We start from the raw sequence: 23969 nt of genomic DNA on the forward strand, positions 1-23969 counted from the left end.
CTTCACTACTCACCTTGTTGGTTCTCTCTGTGCAGTCACACAGTACTGATCTACTAGCATTCCTGACACTGTGCTTCATTAAGTCCAGAATCAATGCAGCCGTCTACCAGGAGATTTTGGAGCACTTCATGCTTCCTTCCACAGACAAGCTCTATGGCGATGCTGACTTCATTTTCCAGCAGGACTTGGCACCTGCCCACACCGCCAAAAGCACCAAATTCTGGTTTAATAACCATGGGATTACTATGCTTGATTGGCCAGCAAACTCACCTGACCTGAACCCCATAGAGAATCTATGGGGCATTGCCAAGAGAAAGATGAGAGACATGAGACCGAACAATGCAGAAGAGCTGAAGGTCGCTATTGAAGCATCCTGGTCTTCCATAACACCTCAGCAGTGCCACAGGCTGATCGTGATAGCTTCCATGCCATGCCGCATCGAGGCAGTAATTGCTGCAAAAGGGGCCCAAACCAAGTACTGAGTACATATGCATGCTTCTACTTTTCAGAGGTCCGCTATTGTTCTATGTACAATCCTTGTTTTATTGATTGTATGTAATATTTTAATTTTCTGTGATTGTGGATTTGGGGTTTTCATAAACTGTGAGCCATAATCATCACAATTATGACAAATCATGGCTTGAACTATCTTGCGTTGCATGTAATGAATCTATCTCATATATTAGTTTCAGCTTTTATGTTGCATTAGTGAAATACAAGAACTTTTGCACGATATTCAAATTTTTCGAGTTTTACCTGTATTTATTATTATTATTTTTTTACTTTTTTTGTAAGGAGTTTAGAGTTAGGGGTTAACTTATTTATTTAGTTATTTTATTATTTATTTGCTTATTATTTATGTATGTTGTTAGGTTAGGGGTTAGAATTAGGGGTTAATATTAGGATTATATTAGGGTTTTAGATTAGGATTAGGGTTATGGGGTTAATATTAATGTTAAGGTTTAGGGCTAGGGTTATTTTATTTATTATTTATTTAAAATTATTATTTATTTATTTATGTATTTTATTTATTATTTATTTACTATTTTTATTATTATTATTATTATTATTGCTTTTAATCAGAAAAGCACTAAACAAAGATAATTAAAAGGCACTAAAGCGCTTAAACACGCTTGAATCAAGCTTTTCCATGCATTTTCATGGCGCAAAATAAACACCAAAAACACTCTAATTTGACAAATTTGAGCTACAAAAAAGGTCCAGAACTTTTTCAACTTCAGGCAACTTATAGTGGATATATGAACCATCGCCATTTGAAAATAATTGATTTTTTCTAATGCATCATTTTGAAGCTTTGAGCTGAGTGGGGCCTTAGGGCTGCTTTATAACACAAATGTATTTTCAGTAATAATAACAACCAAAAAATGTATAATAACGGACAGAAAAAAAAAAGATTAGATTATGAACATTGTAGTGCTTCCACTTGTTGCTAGTTGGTGGTAAATGCCCCCTTGCATTGAAGATCAGTGAAATAGTGCCCCCTTTAACTGATGTTCAATTAAGTGACAATTTATATTGGTAGTCAGTGTAGTGCCCCTTACATTGGTGGTCAGTAAAATGACCTTTTATAATTGGTGATTCGGTGGAGAAGGCCCCACTTACATTGGTGGTCTGTGAAGGACCCTATTACACTAGTGGTCAGTGGTACAAATGCTCATTATATTAGTGGTAATTGGAAATAATGCCCCTTACATTGGTGGCCAGTGGTACAAATGCTCATTATATTAGTGGTCAGTGGAAATAATGTCCCTTACATTGGTGGCCAGTGGTAAGTATGCACCTCTTACAGATAGCTGAAAAGATTATTGATGTCAGTAGTAACTTATCTAAATGGTAGAAATTGCTCATTGCCCAAGGAATCACTAGAACGGAACCCTGTTTATAAAAGTCTGTCATAGAGATTCATCATTTTACTAGAGTTAGGGATTTCATATCCCATTTCTAACACTTTGGTTGGTTAATTTAATTAATGACTCATAAGAAATGTAATAAGAGCGAGTCTTTCTTCATTATTCAACACTGGATCAAGAGATGGCAGAAGTGGAATAAGGAACTGCATTGCCAAAGGGTGCTCCTTTGTACATAGATATTGGAATCTATAAATCGACATGGTCCATGTTAGCTCTCGTAGATCAGTTTACTCCTCCATATTCCTAAATTCCTTTATATAATGTATACGATTAAAAAATATACAGTAATAAAATGAACGAGAAATCAAACTGAGCCAATTTTATTACAAATGTCATTCTTACCTCCATCTGGAAGTGTCCTGTAGGCAGGGCTAGCTGTAGAATAATACTGCATATGACAAATGATCCATATTACTCTAAACCAATATTCAGTGTAGGGCTGCAGGTTAGTCACAGTAAATGATGTTTCTGTTATTGGCTGTATTCCATAGACAAGTAAAATGACAAAACCACACAACAAAACACGTTAGTATTTCCAAATGTATTTTAAGGAGAAATGCATTTTATTGAATCGTAAAAGATAGTACAAAGCACTACATTACAGTAATAGAAAATATCCAACAAATAAGCTACTGTTTCTGAAAAAAATTAAAATGTGAATCCATCCTCTGCGTGTAGGGTAGAGATCATACGAAATATACCCAATGAATTATTCATTGCAAGGGGTTAACGTATACAACAGTCAAATGGTTTATAAAGCGCTATTATTGATACATACATTTCCCTCCAAATAAAATTTCCAACACTTGAATTTCCTGTTTACAAATTAAGGGCCAGATTCAGATACAATCGCCTATCTTTAGGCGGGCGTAGTGTATCTCAGATACACTACGCCGCCGTAACTTAGTGAGGCAGGTCCCGTATTCTGAAAGAACTTGCGCCCTAAGTTACGGCGGCGTAGTGTAAATGGGCCGGCATAAGCCCGCCTAATTCAAAGTAGGCATGTAGTGGGCGTGTTGTATGTTAATGACTGGTGACCCCACGAAATTGACGCTCCTAATGAATGGCGCATGCGCCGTCCGTGAAAGTATCCCAGTGCGCATGCTCCAAATTACGCCGCAAATAGTCAATGCTTTAGACGTGAACGTAACTTACGCACACAGCCCTATTCGCGTACGACTTACGCAAACAACGTAAACAACGCAAAATTCTACGCTGTCCCGACGTCTATACTTAACATTGGCTACGCCTCATATAGCAGGGGTAACTTTACGCCAAAAAAAGCCTTACGTAAATGAGGTAAATCAATGCGCCGGGCGCACGTACGTTTCTGAATCAGCATATCTAGCTCATTTGCATATTCTACGCGTAAATCTACGGAAGCGCCCCTAGCGGCCAGCGTAAATATGCACCCCAACATGCGACGGCGTAGGAGACTTACGCCGCTCGTATCTAGGCAACAGTGAGGCGTATCTGATTCTATGAATTTTACCTGCAGTATGTATAATATTTGTTACATTTGACTAACAGACTTGCCAAAGCCACACCACAGCAGTGTGTTGCTGTGTGTGATTATATGACTCAAAGCCCACTCTAGCAAGTCTTAAGAACACTTAATGCTTCCTAAAGTGCTATTTTATTCCTGTGTGCATCAAATTGTGGCACTGAAAGGGGAATAAAATGCTCCTTAAGTAAAACATTCACTTGAGCTTTATCATTTCACTGTGTTATATAAAAATCATACTTATGTAATATCATGTTAATTACCAGACTTTGGTTGTTATATTTTAAGGTAAATTTCCAGGGATGTGCTCATTAAATTAAAGGGGGTACAATTTTTTTTTCCTAAATAGCTTCCTTTACCTTAGTGCAGTCCTCCTTCACTTACCTCATCCTTCCATTTTGCTTTTAAATGTCCTTATTTCCTCTGAGAAATCCACACTTCCTGTTCTTCTGTCTGTAACTCAACACCGTAATGCAAGGCTTTCTCCCTGGTGTGGAGTGTCATGTTCACCCTCTCCCTTGGACTACAGGAGAGTCAGGACACTCTCTACGTTGCAGATAGAGAAAGGAGCTGTGTGTTATTAGGCATCCTGACTCTCCTGTAGTCCAAGGGAGGGGGCAAGCACGACACTCCACACCAGGGAGAAAGCCTTGCATTACTGTGTGTAGTTACAGACAGAAGAACAGGAAGTGAGGATTTCTCAGAAGAAATAAGGACATTTAAAAGCAAAATCGAAGAATGAGGCAAGTGAAGGAGAACTGCACTAAGGTAAAGGAAGCAATTTAGGAAAACAAATTGTACCTTTACAATCCCTTTAAAGCCTTTTGTCCCAAGAAAAATTATGTTATGCTACAGAAGCTAAAAAATATAAGGTGCAACCAAGACAATGCCAAAATTTGATTTATTGTCATTCCACCAAGGGCATTATAGGAACAAAAAGACCCTCTGCTGATGGTCAGCATGCTGTGTTGATGGTACCATGCTCTGGCCCACACAGCCCTTTTATGGTAGGCCAGGAGGAGAGGGAAATGTAGATACAATCTCAGTGCTGGGGTCTATGAGACTTGCAAGGCTTACATCTGAGTGGCCTGGAAGTACAGTGGGAACAGTACCAATTCCTAAATGTAAGCAAGCAACTTTATGGGATGTAGAAGAAAACATACATGATGGGAGGTAGTTTTTGAGACAGCAACTATTGGCTATGCTTGTGGAGGTGACCACAATAAGACATCCTGTTAAAGTTAAGTGGCAAGTAGGGTTTTTTTTTTAAGTTCGGGTTCGGACACAATCCACAGCAACCAGTAAGAATTGTTCACTGATCAGACCACAGTAAACTAAACTCTAATACGTTGCATTGTGTTTTCCTATACAAATCATTTATTACAACCACAGAAATACATGTACACTAAAAGAGTATATTATCTCGGATTACTTATGAAATACTTGGCCTGTGTTAATGGAACCTCCTATTTTAAAAGGTTCTTATCTAAAGGTGGCTATAGACGGATTATAATTCAGCTGATCCTGCAGGGATTAGCCAAATTTCAACCAGTGTGTGGCCATCCTTGTACAACAAAAGTCAATCATTAGGTCGCCTTCTATTGAACTGACAAGTTCAACCACAGCGTGCATGTCAGTGAATGTTGGACACATTACCTGGGTATATTCCCATTCCCCTGGAATGCTGACATATTTACTCTGAATTATGTATGTTACTTCTGATATATTTGCTGCATTCCACCTTAATGTTATATTGTGTGACCCAGCAGAGGATAAAACAGGAGGTGTTGGTTCAAAAACACAGTCTGTAAAACAAAATAATGTTAGATGATTGTTCAGTTTTCTTAGATCAAAGTAGAACAAATAAATAGCTGCATGTGTATTCTATAAAAAAAAGTTTACTTTGGTTACTAGAAATTTAAAAAAATTTACCCTATGTAAGATTGTATAAAACTGGAAGCAGACATTATCCCTTAAAAGGATACTTCTTTTCCTAAATCTTATTCAGTCACATCCTGTAACCTCTAAGGCCTTGTACATACGAGCAGACATGTCCAATGAAAACGGTCCGTGGACCGTTTTCATCGGACATGTCTGCTGGGAGCTTTTGGTCTGATGTGTGTACACACCATCAGACCAAAATCCCCGCGGACAGAGAACGCGGTGACGTAGAAGACACCGACGTTCTCTGACACGGAAGTTCAATGCTTCCACGCATGCGTTGAATCAATTCGACGCATGCGCAGGATTTCGGGCCGCTGGTTATACGTCATAACCAGCGGACATGTCCGATGAGTCGTACTAACCATCGGACATGTCCGACGGACAGGTTTCCAGCGGACAAGTTTCTTAGCATGCTAAGAAACTTTTGTCCGCTGGAAACCTGTCCGCTAGGCCAGGTAACCGGTCCGCTAGGCCGTACACACAGTCGGACATGTCCGCGGACCAGTTTCAGCGGATATGTTCGGTCGTGTGTACGAGGCCTAACAACTGGAAACCGTGTTTGATCATAACCAATCAGTGGGTTGATTTACTAAAGGCAAAAAAGCTGTTCACTTTACAAAGGAAGTTGTACTTTGCAAGGGAATTGTACACAGAGCTTAATGAACATGGTGAAGCTCTGCTGACTTCCATCATCCAATCATGTGCAAGCAAATACAAATTTTTCCTTGCACGAGATCGGATAGTAAAATCTTACCACATTCACTTATAACTGGAGCAGATTCCCTTGCACAGTGCAACCTTGCTGGCAAAATTAACAGCCTTTATGCCTTTAGTAAGTCAACCCTTATGTCATTGCTGATTAAAGCGATTGTACCCCTTTTTTACATTTTTACCTACACGTGAGCTTATAATAAGGCTTACCTGTAGGTAAAATGAATATCTCCTAAACCTACACAGTTTAGGAGATTATCACCCTGCATGCAGCCGCTCATGTCAGTGGCGCATGCATGGTGAAGGTCTGGCGAAGGTCCGGCGTATCGTGCCGGAACTCATCACGGCTCCGGCCACTCACAGCGCCGGAGCCACAAACCCAAACGAAACACAGAGGGTAAAATGTCAGCTCCCTCTGTATTGACCAGGATCCAAAGCGGGGGCTTCGTTTTAAGTATTTCATAATGAGCTAGTATGCGGTGCATACTAGCTCATTATGCCTTTGCCTTACAGGGTTTTTATTTATTTATTTTGTTTGAAGGTATATAACCACTTTAAACCACAATGTTAAATCAGCAGTCTTGGTGCCCTTTGAATCACCAATACTTCTGCAGTGTGCTGCATGGAAATGTTTTACAGGTATGTGCTCTCAATACTGCCTGATACCTAAACGCTATAGATAAATGATTCAGTACCCAGAGGAATTATTGTATAAATTGTATCTTTAAAATATTTATCCAGACAGTGACACAATCAGCAAGAGCATGCAGCTTAATTTTTATTAATGCCTGTTTTTCTAGTGATAATTTGTAATTAATTTAGAGTAACATAAATAATAGACATAAAATAAGCCTGTACTGAGAGGCCATTTAAAATGTGATTGCTGGCCTCTTAAAAATTGCTTATTGTCTGGATTTCTATACCAATGCAATGGTTTTGTTTATTTTTTTACTTTACTGAAATTACCTGGCCTTGCAAATTAGGTATCCTAACTCTGACGTTCTGCATCCCAGGCATTAGTCCAGAGATGCATACTGCCCTAAATGATAATAGACTTGGTGCACCATCCAGCATCATCTAGCAGCACCAGCTGTCATCCTCTCATGGTACAAGCAGGGCTGGATGGTGCACCTCTGTCTTCAACCCAAACCTAAACACTGAAGTCTCATGCACAAAGGCTAAACATTCTGGCCCAGATTCACGTAGATAGGCATAAATATAAGCGGGCGTAGCGTATCGTAGTTACGCTACGCCGCCGCAACTTAGAGAGGCAAGTGCTGTATTCACAAAGCACTTGCGTCTAAAGTTACGGCGGCATAGCGTAAATGTGCCGGCGTAAGCGCGCCTAAATCAAATGAGGAACAGGGGGGCGTGTTTTATGTAAACTAAGCATGACCCCACGTAAATTATGCTTTTTTCGAACGGCGCATGCACGCGCATGCTCAGTATCACGTTGAATTTTCAAATTAAATTACGCCCGCTCAATGCCTAGACGACGTGAACGTAACTTACGCAAAGCCCTATTCGGGAACGTTTTACGCAAACGACGTAAACGACGGAAAATTTTACGCCGTGCCGACATCCATACTTAACATTGCGTACGCCTCACTATAGCAGGGGTAACTTTACGCCAGTCCGACGCCTTACGCAACCGACGCATATAGATACGCCGTGCGCACGTACGTTCGTGAATCGGCGTATCTACCTAATTTGCATATTCTACACGTAAATCTACGGAAGCGCCACCTAGCGGACAGCGTAAATATGCAACTAAGATACGACGGCGTAAGAGACTTACGTCAGTCGTATCTAAGCAAAAATCCGGCGTACCTTGCTTTCTGGATACAGAAAAAAGATACGCCGGCGCATCCTAGAAGTTACGCGGCGTATCAATAGATACGCCAACGTAACTTCTTTGTGGATCTGTGTATGAGGCCTTAGACAGCTACATATCTAAAATGTAAGCCAGAGACAGCCAGAAAACTAGTATTTTCAGAATGGCAGTCTACGTGTTTTTATCAGTACATACAGTAAGTACTTTAAAACATGCAAGTTTTAATTTCAATGATATCTATTTTGATACTAAATGCACACCACATCTAACATGTGTTCTGGAACACTTGGCCAACCAATGGACTTAAAATACTCTTTCCTAATTTTTGATAGAGTGGGGGGGGGGGGGTTAACAACCAACTTATCGTTTATTTTTACCATCTGTGTTCCATTGGAAAGATTTCACTTCACTTCCAACAGGAAGTAGCAGGAAATCCCTCCAAATCAAGAGAATCCCTAGTTGTCACCAGGGTCACCGTAACTAGTGTCCTCATAGTATACTTTATACTAAGTAAACTTTTGGAGGCAGTAAAGGAAATCTGTACTGATAGAAATATGAACTAAGTTTGGCTGACCTCCTTCTGAGAATGCAAATTTGCTGGCTGACTCTGGCTTCAACACTTTCTGCATCAAAGACCTGGCAAAGGATTTAGATTAAAAAGCCAGGACTACTGGTCTGCATACTAGTTTTCAGTAAAGATTCAGAAAGTAGTAAATGTATTGGATCAGCCAGAGAACTGGTATTCACAAAAGAAGAGGACATGAATACCATGTCCTCCATATGCTCTCATTAGAATAGAAGATAAAGAAAAAAATCACTATACCAGAATCATCCTTTAAGTATAAAGGTTACTGATACAAAAAAGTGCCTCAGATATTACCGGTAAAAAGCTAAAGTGAAGCTGACAACCAGTAATGGCCTAAAGCAGACATGTATTTTTTTTTTCTAAATACTGGGCTTTAGTCATTGAATTATTTGCACTGTATTATTGCTGTAAAAGTCTATTTGCTAAGATGAGGAAGAGGAAATGAATAAGCACAGCTGACAAATGCACATATAAGAATCTGCTAATCCCATGATAAAAAAGACTCCTATCCATTAGACTTATACACACCTTCTGTGTAGACTTGTGTGTCACTGAGGGAAGCACTTACATTAAAGCAGGAGATATCACAGGGTGTAATCTGTAGAAATGTAAAATAAATACCACAATCAATTATCTGTTCCAGCATATTCTAATAAATTATATGGATAAATATACAATTTCCAAAAATAATAATATACATTCCACCTACGTGCAAAAGGTAAAAAAAATTGTACTGGCATGTTCACATTTTTACTCATTGGATATGTACCAAAGCTAACTTTGACTCTATGGGCCAGATTCACGTAGATCTGCGGCGGCGTAACGTATCGCATTTACGTTAGGCCGCCGCAAGTTTTACGGGCAAGTGCTTGATTCACAAAGCACTTGCCTGTAAAGTTGCGGCGGCGTAGCGTAAATCCCCCGGTGGAAGCCCGCCTAATTCAAATGATCCAGGTAGGGGGCGTGGATAATTTAAATTAGGCGCATTCCAGCGCCGAACGTACTGCGCATTCCCTGTCCCTAAATTTTCCCGACGTGCATTGCGCTAAATGACGTCGCAAGGACGTCATTGGTTTCGACGTAAACGTAAATGGCGTCCAGCCCCATTCACGGATGAGTTACGCAAACGACGTAAAATTTTCACATTTCGACCCGGGAACGACGGCCATACTTAACATTGGATACGCCACCTAGTGGGCATGTTTATCTTTATGCTACGTATCTCTCACGAAAACGGCGTAAATTTACTGCGACGGACAAGCGTACGTTCGTGAATCGGCATAACGACTCATTTGCATATTCTACGCCGACCACAATGGAAGCGCCACCTAGCGGCTAGCGTAAATATTGCACCCTAAGATACAACGGTGCAGGCCGTTGTATCTTAGGCATGTTTAAGTGTATCTCAGTTTGAGAATACACTTAAACATAAACAGATTCGGAGTTACGTCGGCGTATCTGCTGATACGCCGGTGCAACTCTTTGAGAATCTGGCCCTACATGTTTAGAAGGGAATAATAATGAGCAATACTATAAACATAATATTAATATGTAACGTGCATAGCTCTAATGTAAATAGTACAAGCACAGAGCTCTGAACACAGGTTATTTCTTGGGCTGCCTGTAAAATCTCTGATTCTCCCTAGGACCATAACGATTTCAGCATCATTATCAAAAACTGTAGTGCACAGGACATGCAGAGGATGCAAACAGCAACAGTTCCACCCATTCCTTTTACAGATTCTTCTCCACCTTGTTCAATCAGTGAACACTTTGAATTCATTCGGATAATGCAAAACATTGAATGATGCCTGTAGCAGTGACTATCTCAGTGGTTTTCAGCTTTCAGTGGCATCGGCAAGGTATGGTATATGCATAGTTAGAAACAAAACTAAGTGTCTCAACTATGCATGAAATTATATGAAAGAAAAATGGCAGCAGGTGACCTGGACCAATAAGCCCAACATTTTAATATTTGGCTGTATTAAAAGGCAGTCTGTTCGCAAGGGGGTGGAGAGTGCTATTAAATTAGTGCTATAATAAGGAACGTCTGCAGGGAACAGTGAAGCATGGTGTAGGTTCCTTGCAAGTTTGAGGGCTGCATTTTTGCCAATGGAGTTGGAGAGTTGGTCAGGATCAATGGTGTCCCCAATACTGAGAAATACAGGCAGATATTTATCCATCATGCAATACCAACAGAGAGGCGTGTGATTGGCTCCAAATTTATTCTGTAGCAGGACAACTACCCCAAACATACAGCCAATGTCATTAAGAGTTCTCCTTGTTCTTCTTTACGCTGAAGATAGTTATCTTCAGCATAAAGAAGAACAAGGAGTCCTGGAAGTTATGGTTTGGCCCCCCACAGAGCCCTGATCTCAACATCTTCGAGTCTGTCTGGGAAACCATGAAGAGACAGAAGGATATGAGGCAGCTTACATCCAAAGATGATCTGTGGTTCGTTCTCCAATATGTTTGGAACAACCTACCTGCCGGGTTCCTTTCCCTTTTGGGGTCAATTCTCTAACGTTTACTGTAGTAAATTAAGTCCAATTCATAAATAAAAAATAACGATTATGCTTTGTATTTACCAGGAAAAAAAATGTGCCAGTAAATATTGATTTAAAAATTCTTAAATCCAATTCACAAACGGACCAGAGTCGGCCACTGCATCCTTAACAACAGATAACGCATCGGCTGTCAGCGGGTTCCTGCTCACAAACAACACAACACAAACATTAAAAAAAAAATGTGGGGTCCCCCATAAAGTCCATGCCAGACCGTTATCCCCCCCTATCCTGAACAATACCAGGCTAAATGCCCTCAACGTGGGGGGGGTGGGTGCTTTGGGAAGGGGGCTCTGCCCCTCACCCCAAAACACCTTGCTTGTCCACAAGGGCCTCATGCCCACAACCGTGGCCAGTGGTTGTGGGGGTCTGCGGGCAAGGGGCTTATCACCAGGCCAAAAATTGGGAGGAGAAAACGCACTGACCAAATAAGTATATTGTGAAAACTAAAACGTGATAGACAAGCAGCTAGCAAAAAACAGTCAGATGCACCACACAAAAAATTATAATACAAAATATTGCTGAATCCATAGCGATAGCTGGATTACGCACAATTTCTTTTTGCACGAATATATGATTTTTATTTGCTTTCATTACCTCTTTGGATTTCACTTTTTTAGATTTCACTTGCACATTGTATCATTTTATTATTGTCATGGACTTTTAGCGCTGAAATATATTATATTATCACCAGGGGGCCTCAAGATCCCGACTCCGCCATGTGAATGTGTATACCCTACCCATTCACCAAAAAAGTGTTAAAGAGGGTGCAACCAACATCCACGTATGTGGGGAAGAGGCCCTTGTCAACATGGGGACAAGGTGCTTTGGGGTGGGGGGGCACCCAACCCCCCCTATGTTGAGGGCATGTGGCTTAGTATGGTTTAGGAGGGGGCACTCACTTGTCCCCTCCTTTCCTAACCTGCCAGGCTGCATGCTCAGGTAAGGGTCTGGTATGGATTTTTTTATTTTGCCGTTTGGTTCCCTTTAAAATCCATACCCGACACAAAGGGCCTGGTATGCCTTGGGGGGTGGGCCCACACTGGGGTTTTTTTTCATAATTTTTTTTGTTAGCCTTTTTTTTTAATTCAGCTGTCAGCTGGGTACCTGATGAGTAATCCGTTGTTAAGGTTGTGGCAGCCGGCTTCCTGGCCTGCTCCTTAGCAACCAGCTCAATGGCATAAATTGCCACATTAAATAATGCGGTAATTACCACTAAATCAAACAAATACCGCATTTGGTATTTAACGCAAAATTGTTAATGAATTGAACACTTCCACAATTGTTACCGCATGCAGTATTTTACCAAATTTTTGAGCCATTATTTAACTCTTAGTGAATTGATTCCTTTGTCTACTAATTGTCCACAAGATGGTGTTAACAATTAGTCTTACCTGACTGCGACTGGATTACGAATTGCCAGGAGTAGTCTAGGAGATGTAGTTTTGTAAAAGGATTCTAACTACAGATGTTCGTGGGCCGCAACTACAATGCCCATAAGCACCCGAGAGCCATAGGGACCATATAAAAATAAAAGTCCCTGAAGTAGCCGGTCAGTTGGGGAAATGTGCCAACCGGGTAGGAGAGAAAGGGAGTTTTGCTTTGCCAAGCCGTGCTTTGCTGAGCCACGTTGTACTGATCCACGCTGTGTCAAGCTGTGCAGCACCAAAAAGAGAATGTGTTGCTGTGCTGGACACTGGAACCCGGAGGCTGACCCATCCGCATCCAGAGTAGCTGCTCAAGACACCATTTCATTTACCACCATCTGCTGTACCATTGCATTAGGGGGCCCCCACCATACATACCACTTGCTTATTTGAAAGGACTGCCTACAGAGGAATCGGGTGAGAGGGCATCTGACCCACATTACAGTTTCAACCACCTGTTGACACTTTCTTCAGTTTAGATCTGATAAAGAGTCACTTCTCTCAATTGACGCTTTGCCTCAAGGGATCTATCACATTTGTTGCTCCATCTACCACTAAGCAGTTGCCATCAAAGCCGATCATAGAGCATATGACCATGAATACTCCAGAATGCTGACTTTGCCCCACTACTTATCTGCTTCCCATTGCTACAGGGTATCCTTATCCTTATATCCCCCACTGCCCTTTGAGCTGGCTCCACTTTCTGAAATGAAGTCTACACATCTACTGAGCCCAAGTTTACACTAGACTGCTGTTGAATGCCACACTCATAGTCCTTTTCATCAAACTGATTTAAAGGGCTCAATAATAACTGTCAGACTTGCCAAGTTGTTCCATTCCTGAGGGCAGAACTGGGTGGCTGTTACTGAGTTTAAATTGAAGGCCTAAGCCTAGCCCTTTTGTCTGATAGTCCTCAAGTAACTTAGTTTGCTATACCTCTTCATAATTCTTTTTGGAGACGTAACCAGTGCTTTAAGTGGGCCAAAAGAGGTGGCGGTACTCTATTAGGAGCCGGTGCTCCCCCCCCCCCAATACTGAACATGAAAAGTTGTGGTGACAATGGGCACAGTGGCATCATGGGGCACAGTGGTGACAATGGGCACAGTGGCATCATGGGGCACAGTGGTGACAATTGGCACAGTGGCAACAATTGAGGGGCACAGTGGCTGCATTTGATGGCATGGCACAGTGGTGACAATTGATGGAACAGTGGCTGCGTTTGATGGCATGGCACAGTGACTGCGTTTGATGGCATGGCACAGTGGTGACAATTGATGGCACAGTGGCTGCGTTTGATGGCACAGTAGCTGCGTTTGATGGCATGGCACAGTGGTGACAATTGATGGCACAGTTGCTGTTTGATGGCATGGCACAGCGGTGACAATTGATGGCACAGTGGCTGCATTTGGTGGCATGGCACAGTGGTTGCATGTGATGGGCACAGTGAGGCTTCAATTTTTTTTTTTTGCGCCCCCCCCCCCCCCCCCCAATTTTGAGAACCAGCCGCCACTGTTCCAGACATTTGTAATGTTTGTAGATCCTGGGACACACACACACATGTGTGAAGGTAAAGTGTCTGCAGGGAAAAGTCAGGGAAGGGAGGGGGAGAGATAACAACCATCTGAGAGGATCAGTGTGACAGGCAAAGATGAATGGATCTGTGTGAGGATGACAGGGAGCAGGACGGCCGGCCAGATAGTGGCTGAGGAAGGGAGGAAGATGCCAGGGAGAGAGAGAGAGCATTGCAGACACAGCCAGAACTGACCTGTAAAGCCAACATGAGGAGACCTGTTACCACTGCTGCCCGAACCTGCTGGGAGGAAACTTCAAAGGCCCCCCATGCACCTAGGACCCCTGGGCAGTTCACAGAAGTGCCTGTGCATTAAGACAGGAAAGCCCTCCCCCGCTCTCACAGTGTCCCCCAGCTTTTAGGGAGAGGAAAGCAGGCAGCGCTGGGGGGAGACCAGGCACCTATAGGAGGATCACATGTGGCTAGAACAGGGAGGCAGATCGGTGCGCTGTGACAGTTACAGAAATGATGCCGACAGGAGGGAGAGATACACAGCATCGGTTCTGTAACTGTCAAAGCGCACCGATCTGCCTCCCCATCAGCGGGCCCCACTCGGCTGCGGGCCCCATAGCGCCCGCGTGGGTCGCTATGGCGGTAGTTCTGCCACTGATCATCATATTCCTGGCCTGGGGCTGCGTTCCGGTATGGGAAACCCACGTACTGGGCGCACGGAGAGGTGCTGGTACTCTCCAGGGCCATTTTTGGAAGTGGCGGTACTGAGTACCGCCGCGTTCCGGCCCAGTTAAAGCACTGGACGTAACCTCTCATGGGCAGAGCTAATGTTTATGCTCCAGACACTGCTGTATAAGCTTATAGATTGTAAGCTCTAAGGAGCAGGGCCCTCTGATTCCTTCTGTATTGTATTGTGATTGTACTGTCTTCCCTAAAGTTGTAAAGCGCTGTGCAAACTGTTGGCGCTATATAAATCCTGTATAATAATAATAATAAGCTGGGTTTGACTCTAAAAGTACCTCTGTTGAGTGCCCTGTATCTGTTACTGTTGTGTTCATATGCATTAATGTTGATGTACCAATCTGCTCTGTTTTATTTATAACTTTAACCTGCTAATACAGTCTGCTTATCTTTTGCATTGTGCACAAATTACAGCACTACAGTAGTATGGGGTATGGGGGGAGCACTACAATAGTATGGTGTAAATCAGGGCTCGACAAAATCCGGGCACCCGGTCGCAATTGCGTCAAGAAATTGTGACCTGGCGCCCACCATTAATTGAGGCCGCAGCTTTGCGGCCTTCACAGAAGGAAGCTTAGGCCGCAAAGCCGCGGCCTCAATTACTGGCTGGCGTGGGCCCGCCGCAATCGCGTGGCGGGGAGGTGGGAGCGCACGGAGACACAGGGTCCTGTGTCTCCGTGGGCCCCCGCTGTGCGATCGTGGCGGGCCCACGCCTGCCGGTAATTGAGACCGCGGCGTTGCGGCCTTCTGCAGGCCTGCAGGCCTTCTGTGATCTGGCGCCATCTTGTGGTGGCCGTTTGGCATTACAAGTAAAACAGTACTAGCAGTTCTAATGTGTTTTTTTTACTGTTTTCACTGCCATCTCCTTCCCTCTAATTAGAACCCCCAAACATTATATATATTTTTTATTCTGACACCCAAGAGAATAAAATGTCGGTCATTGCAATACTTTCTGTCACGCCGTATTTGCGCAGCGGTCTTACAAGCGCACTTTTTTGGGGGAAAATTACACTTTTTTTTTTATTAAAAAATAAGACAACAGTAAAGTTAGACCAATTTTTTTTTATATTGTGAAATATAATGTTACGTCGAGTAAATTGATACCCAACATGTCACGCTTCAAAATTGCGTCCGCTCGTATAGGCGACGTTTAAAAAATTCTACAGGTTGCATGTTTTGAGTTACAGGGGAGGTCTGGGGCTAGAATTATTGCTCTCGCTCTAACGATTGCGGCGATAGCTCACATATGTGGTTTGAATACCGTTAACATAATCAGGCACTACTCGCGTATGTGTTCGCTTCTGCGCGCGAGCTTGGTGGGACGGGGGGGGGGGGTGTGTCTGGCTCCTAACTTTTTCAGCTTTCTAGATTCCAAGCAAATTTTTCAAACCCTGGTGTAAATAAAGAAAATTAAGTTGGATCTCTTTAGACTATTGGCCTTTTTCTCTTTCAAACACTGTGAATGATTTTGATTCTGTTGCAATGTAGTTGAGATTCTGGAGGAAATATTTAATTTGAAACTATTTGTCTTTGTATTTTTTTTTGGTGGAAAATAACAAATACCGGTATGTTATATTTACCTGCTCTGTGCATGCAACCCCAAAACTCCTCTTCTGGGGTTCCCCGCCAGCACTCCAGGCTCCTCCTATTCTCTGTGTGCCCCTATAGGAAGCAGCTTCCTATGGGGGTGCACTTGCGGGCTCAATTCCGAGCAAGGCTATTTGCGTCCACACACAGCGTGGCTCAGCACACCTCCATCCGCTCCCATATGCTTTATGCTCACAGGATTGGATAGTATAATTATACAAAGTATGATTTAAGAATAAAAAAAAGCACAAATCGAACAAAACACCTAACTAGATGACCTTTAGACTGTAGAGCTGGTAAAAAAGGAATGTTATTAATAATGATGTTTGTTTGACACAAGCAGTTCGACTATATTGATCTACCATGACATTTCCAGGTGCAGTTGGCTTTGGTGCCTTTCAATTATACATACATAATGTATTGACAGTACAGGACTGGACTAGTCAAATGTATGCATTAGACAAATCTATTAAATGTGACAAACAAAATGAATAATATAACCGGAAAAAATATGTTCCTCTCCAGTGGCCTTAATAGTCAGCTTCTTTATGTAGGTATCTACAGTGATATCTTGAATAGAGAAATTAGGGATCAGTAAACTATGAAGGCACTGTGTGAGCTTATGATATGGCAGTGTAGAATTAGTACTTGGGAGAGACAGTGAGGTAGAAATATTGGGCTCAAGTCATAGGTGCAACAATTCTTCAACTTCTGTACAAAGCTACTACAGGAGTAAACCCCTTAAAAATAGCCACTAACAAGAGTAATAGACATTTATTAAAAAGATGTCAATTTTTTTATTTATTTGTTACACCTGGTGCACACATTGTCAAACCTCTGACAGTTTCCTGCAATGAGATACTGTAAATGTGTGTTACTGATTTCCTGTATGATTACTAATCATAATCCATCAGGTTAACATGCTTTGCAGTAGACATGTGGAGAACGGAAACATTTGTTTAGTTTCGGATAGGTTCGTTACCAATTTTCGTTTCAAATAGAAATCTGCTCACCTCTAAGCATGGCTGTCATATGAAAGTGGTAAGCAGAGATACAAGGGAGAGCACGCAAACTGCAGCTAAATATAACTCTGCTGCAAACTCAGGGATGCTGTAGCTGAACTATAGAAGGTGCCATCGGCAAATGTGGGCACCTGCCTGCTTACTCTGTGGTCGGTGGCTGCACTCCTCACCGTAACTGGATTCAAATGAAACATAGTCCCACTCACAACTCCATCGGCAGAGCTGTTGGAACAGACTTCAGGCACTTGCCACAAGTAAGAAAAAGCTCTGGCACAAGAAGTACAGCCAGCACACCCCATGCGTGTGTCCATAATACACATCCCATGTGACGTCCTAATTCAAACACTGCTTTATTCATTGACATACTTCTTTAGAAGTATGTCTGCAAAGTATAGTCGCCTGCTGATTTTGCACCATCCACAGAAAACTGGTCCCAGCACTACCTCTTCAGGCCCTGCCAGCCCACCTGGCTACAGCTGCCTCTTTACACCAGTCCACCCGCCTGACTTTTCACCAGCCCTCTTGACTGACTTTCAAAAGATCTCTCAGGCCTCGTACACACGACCGAGAAACTCGACGGGCGAAACACATCGAGTTCCTCGTCGAGTTCCTTGTTAGGCTTGTCGAGGAACTCGACAAGCTTGCTTTGCGTACACAATGTCAAGCCAAAATCTCCTCGTTCTCAAACGCGGTGACATACAACACATACAACGGCAGGGGAAGTTCGATTCCACTGGCTAAACTCTTGGGGCTGCTTTTGCTAATTTCATGTGTTTACGTGTTAAGTAAAAGTTTGGTAAGAGACGATTTGCACTTTTCAGTCTGTTACAGCTTTAAAAATGTGTTATCTCCATTACAAATGCTACTTTTACTCCCGTCTCATACTTTAATCTGAGCAAGCGCGGGTTTCTTAGCATACAAACGTCCGAGTTTCTTGTTGAAAACCAGCCCGTCGAGGATCTCGATGAGCCAAATCAGACTCCCATCGAGAAAATAGAGAACTTGCTCTCTTTTTGGCTCGTCGAGTTTCTCGACAGTTTCCTCAACGAAAATGTACACACGACCGGTTTCCTCTGCAAAAAAATATCTCCCTGCAAGGTTCTTGCAGGTTTTTGCAGAGAAACTCGGTCGTGTGTACGAGGCCTCAGAGAAAGGACTGAAGACTTAAAGGGGTTGTAAAGGTTCGTTTTTTATTTTCTAAATTGGTTATTTTAAGCTAGTGCATTGTTGGTTCACTTACCTTTTCCTTCAATTTCCCTTCTAAATGTTGTTTTTCTTTGTTTTCTTTGTCTGAATTTCTCACTTCCTGTTCCTCCTCAGTAAGCTGTTCAGTAAGCTGTCCTAAATGACTTTCCACCACTCGGATGATGGTGGAAAGCTTACTGAGGAGAAACAGGAAGTGAGAAATTCAAACAAAGAAAAAAACATTTAGAAGGCAAATGGAAGAAAAAGGTAAGTGAACCAACAATGCACTAGCTTTAAGGAACCAATTTAGAAAATAAAAGACGAACCTCTACAACCCCTTTAAGCACACCGCTGTTTCAAGGGAGACTGGCTACATGTGGCAGCCTCCCTCCTTTGTTAGTCCCCACCAGGGTTGAACTACTCACTCTGTTCTTTCTTGCTCCCGTGCCTCCAGGAAGACCTCCTTCCATGTGTTTTAGCAGGACTCTTCCAGCACTCGAGCCCCGGCCCAAGGCAGGACCCCAGACTAGGGGGTACTGCTCAGGGCCACTGACTGTCTCCTCAAACATGTATCTCCATATTCCACCGACTGCCCCTGCTGGCCTGGCCCATGTCCAGGGGCATATCATGAAATGAGTGGGCCAGTGTACAAGATAAAAAGTGAGCCCTAGGCATAGAAGAAAAATGTGGCATGGCTTAAATTGCACTAAATGTAGGGCAGGGTAGTGCACCTGGGGAAGGGGAGGGGGTATGAGGCAGTGGACAGTGTCAGTATGGCAGAGGTTGGTGTCAGTAGAGCAGGGGATTTTGTCAGCTTTTAATTTTTATGTATTTTTTTTTACAATTTAATTTGTTCCTTGGGGGGGGGGGCAGTGGACAGTGTATAAAGGGCAGGGGGTGCTGTCAGTAGTTTTTTAATAAAACATGTTTTACAATTATATTTTAATTATTTTTTTACAATTTTATTTTTTAATGCTTTTTGCAATATATATATATATATTTTTTTTTTCAAATCAGCCTTGTCTGTAGTCTTTGGTGGGATATCAGGGGTCTAGAACCCTAACATCTCCCCTTTGAGACAGAAAAAGGGACTGAGGACACAGATTCCCCAGTCCCTTTCTCAGCATAGAAATGAATGGACAGGAGACAACGGCTCCTGTTTATGCATAACTGAAGCAGAGTAACACAGAGGTAACTCTGTTCAACTGATACAGGACATAGAGAGCTTTAGATAACGATCGCTATGTGTGTCCAATTCAGAATAGAAAGGGGCCAGTAAATTACATATTTACTGTCCCCTTCCTCTGCTCTCCAATTCAGAAAAGGAAGGGGCCAATAAATGACATATTTACTGCCCCCTTCCTCGGCTCTCCATCCTGACAGTTCACCACCGCAGCCTGCGGGAGAAGAAAGGAGGAAGCTCGCTGCGGAGGATGAGGGGGGCAGAGGAGGAGGACACAGCTGGCTGGAGAACAGGGGCTGAGGAGGAGAACGGTGGAGTGGAGAATGAGTACACAGCGGACTGGTCAAGAACACAGGGAGCGGAGAAGCAAGATATATATAAAGTCCACTCAAAATTTATTGAAAAATGAAATAATATATACAAAATATACAAATATACAAATATAAGATAGTTCCATATCATCTACAGTTTCAGGCTAAAAATAGTACACTACACGCCCTTCCTCAGGATATTTGATCATAAATTATCTACTATTCTCTTTCACAATATATACTCATCTCACACCGGGAAATAATTAGGAATTGAATTCTTTAAAAAACATACAAAAAAAACACATTTTATTTCCTGATTGCCTTAATCTCAAATCAATGGCTGCATAGGTTAAGTTCATACTCCATGTGGTAAGTCATCCTTTGTTGTCTATATCATTAAATGTCCATGTGATCTCCTATATGTGGGGAAAACCACACAGAAAGTGAAAGATCATATAGCTAGACATAAATATTCCATATATGATAAATTAACTCAGCTCCCAGTAGCAAGACATTTTGTGCAAATGAAACATACATTGGCTCAACTTCACTTTATGGTCATTGAAGCAATCCCTCATGATAGACCTCCTGAGGGCCTATGCAGTCATCGATTTGAGGTTAAGGCAATCGGGAAATAAAATGATTTTGTTTGCATGTTGTAAAGAGTTAAATGCCTAATGAATTCCCAGTGTGAGATAATTATATATTGTGAAAGAGAATAGTAGATCACTTAGGATTGTTTTCTAGCAAAAGTACAGATTTTTACTTGTAAACAACAAATGTCAGAAAAAGGCCTGGTCTTAAAATGGTTGAAGGAGTTGTATGGGCTTTTTTTTTAAATAACAAACATGTTATACTTACCTCCACTGTGCAGTTTGTTTTGCACAGAGTGGCCCCGATCTTCGTCTTCTGGGGTCCCTCGGCGGCTGTCTCGACTCCTCCCTGCAAGAGCTAACCCCCCTCTGGGAAGGGCTCTTCCAAGGGGGGTTAGATTGTGGGCGTTCTCCGTATGATACAGTCGGCGGCCATAGCCCCCAAGTGTATCACTTGGTCACGCCCACTGGTGTGCCGCGTCATTAATTTGATTGACAGCAGCGGGAGCCAATGGCTGCACTGCTATCAATCATCCAATGAAGAGCCGACTAGAGCTCAGTGAAAGCAACGCAGGATCGCGCCAAAGGAGATTCGGGTCTCTGGTAAAAAAACGGGGGCTTGGGGGGGGGGGGCTGTGACTGCCAGGTGTTTTTTCACCTTAAAGCATAGTATGCATTAAGGTGAAAAAACACGAAGCTTTACAACCCCTTTAAAGTTTAAAGAGCTGTACAGTTCTTCATGAAGTTCCTGCTGATGCCTTTATTGGCATGCATAGCTACTTTTGATCCAATTTTATAAATCCTTTAGATGCTTAAGCACAACTGCTGCACCCAACGATGCAGGGAGCATAGAAATTATTAGAATCTGTATGGCAATATGTAATGAAATCCGGCCTGTTTCAGTTCAAATTTTTTGTTAACCAGGAAGTCAGAGCTGAATTTGCATTAAAATGCTGTGGTACAGGGTGTAGGAATTCAAGTTATTAGAGTTACTACAGGTGCAGACACTTAGCAGCACCTGTTTTCAAAAGTTACTTTTATTCGTTTTATTATGCGATTGGTTTGCTTTGATCGATATGTCGCTTACAACCTAGGACTAAAGTGGGGTACACACTATACGAAAATTGGCAGGTTTTCCTTGATGTTTCAAAGCAAGTCTGAACCGAGGATAGAAATAATGTATGAAAATTCTTGTACGACAAAGGCTTATTTTTTGTTATTTGTTGATTTTGATCATGCGCAGTCTTTCGTATCTGATTTTTCTCGTACTAAAATTGTACGAAAACCATACACATTAAACTAAAAATGTTCTTTCTGTTCACGTACAATAATTTTTTGGGAGTTTGTCCCTTCGGAAATTTTTATTTGCAAAATTGGAATCGGATGTCGAAAGTTGTGTACACACTAAACAAAAATTGAACAATCGTCCCTTGTATGGAATTTTTATTCCGAATTTCTCATAATTTGTACGGGGCTTTAGGCTAACTCTTTGTTTCAAGATTTCTGTTCCTTTATCTTTCTTCATTAAATCCTTTCCTTCTTTTTGTCCTTCTTGATTTTATGACTGTATAGTATACATTTCTAAAATTAAGATCATATAGACTTATGCCCCGTACACACGACCGTTTTTTCCATCGGAATAAACTCCGACTGGTTTTTCTGACAGAATTCCGCTCAAGCTGTCTTGCATACACACGGACACACCAAATTCCGACCGTCAAAAACGTGGTGACGTACAACACTACGACGAGCCTAGAAAAATTAAGTTTAATGCTTTCCAAGCATGCGTCAAATTGTTTCCGAGCATGTGTGTTTTTTTCTCCGCCGAAATTCCATACAGACGAACGGAATTTCCGATAGAAATTGTTTTCGTCGGGGAAAAAAAGAGAACCTGTTCTCTTTCTAAGTCCGTCGGAATTTGCGACGGAAAAAGTCTGATAGGGAATACATGCAGTCGGAATATCCGATGAAAAATATCCGTCTGACTCGGAAATTCCGACCGTGTCTACATGGCATAACTTGGAAATTAACAGATACATGTATACTCTGGTTGATCTTCACTCCTAAACAATTTTAGCCAGTTTCCAATGTGCAATTCATTTTAACCTGCTCAGCAGGGACATAGACAACAATAAGACTCAAAGGGGTCCTAACCCTTTCCCACTCTCCCACCCCATCCAAAATTATCAAGAAAACAACTTTTGACTATTGAGCCACCTTAAAAGTCTGTCGGTGAGACAAAAAGCACATTATACTACTATATTTTCTTTATCAAAAATACTTTGTTTCTCAGTCAAGACGTATTTCTGTTGCCAAATATTTCTGTCCATTCATACATTTTAATGTAATACGTAGGATAATAATGTAACTCTATTTCTGCTTTTTAACTTAATAAGAGAAAATTATGACTTACCTGGCCATATGTGTGTAAAAAGAGACCATCTCCAATGATTAACAGAGCAACCGTGCAGAGAACACTGTACATAATTTCTGCCCTCTTTAAGTCGTAGCTTTAGGTTTCCAAAACATTCCAGCAGTGGATTTTAAAATGATAAATTACTGGGAATCAAACATAAATTGGCAAAATCATGACAAAACCCCCTCTAGACGAAGAAGGATTATTTCTGCGTTGTTTGACACTATGAAAAAAAGAATTGCAGATTTCTTCGGTGGGTGTGTGATTCCTATATATCTAAGGAGAATCTTAACAATTTTTTCCCAAAAAATGTATGGCAAAATGTTAAAGTTATTCTCTACTGATAGCTAGATATTGCTAATAAATCCCAAGACTGAATCTGTCTTTTCAGTTTTAATCTTAGTGTACACAGTCGCACCCTCCTATGACTAAAGTTCCACAAGTAGTGTGACATAAAACTGTTTAGTGGCCTTCCTAGTTATTCATCAACCCGCCAAATGTCATAGCTCTCTTTGAAAGTTTTAATAACTGGACACGTCCCAAGGAAACGTGCTTAACTAAGAAAGAAATATTAATTATTTACAATAGAATCCCAATGAATGCTTTGTTCCGCACACTTGTATATACACATTTCTTCTAATATTATGTGTGGTGTGTGTATATATACAGAGTTGCCAATTCACACATAATTCTTGGGTGTCCCCTGATTCCAAGTACTCTTTCCCAGACTCCCAGCAGCCAGTTCATATCTCCTAGATTCCTCTGAGGTCCCCACTGTCTAAATGCTTATGCTCCAGGGGGTGAGGACAGTCTTCAACTCTAAATGCACTGCCAGTAATCTACCTGCCAATGTATTTTTATTTTTACAAGTCATGAGTACTAAGTTGATGGGCTAAATTGGCAGAGAG

The 23969-nt window shown here is 41.9% G+C and overlaps 1 protein-coding gene across 2 annotated transcripts in view; it reads right to left on the minus strand.

Annotated features, from left to right (window-relative positions):
• The window catches only part of ROS1 (ROS proto-oncogene 1, receptor tyrosine kinase), a 192350-nt gene extending 168850 nt beyond the window's left edge, over positions 1 to 23500 (minus strand). For both annotated transcript variants that reach the window (XM_040350299.1, XM_040350297.1), the window contains exons 1-4: positions 23059 to 23500; positions 9039 to 9108; positions 5092 to 5240; positions 2274 to 2409 (exon numbers count right to left, since the gene is read on the minus strand). In XM_040350299.1, the coding sequence (XP_040206233.1) occupies positions 2274 to 2409; positions 5092 to 5240; positions 9039 to 9108; positions 23059 to 23130 (427 nt within the window). In that variant the 5' untranslated portion in view covers positions 23131 to 23500. The remainder of the gene's footprint in view (positions 1 to 2273; positions 2410 to 5091; positions 5241 to 9038; positions 9109 to 23058) is intronic.
• Between the last annotated feature and the right edge of the window lie 469 nt (positions 23501 to 23969).

The sequence above is a fragment of the Rana temporaria genome, chromosome 4 (genome assembly GCF_905171775.1).
Source record: "Rana temporaria chromosome 4, aRanTem1.1, whole genome shotgun sequence".
Classification (NCBI taxonomy): Eukaryota; Metazoa; Chordata; class Amphibia; order Anura; family Ranidae; genus Rana; species Rana temporaria.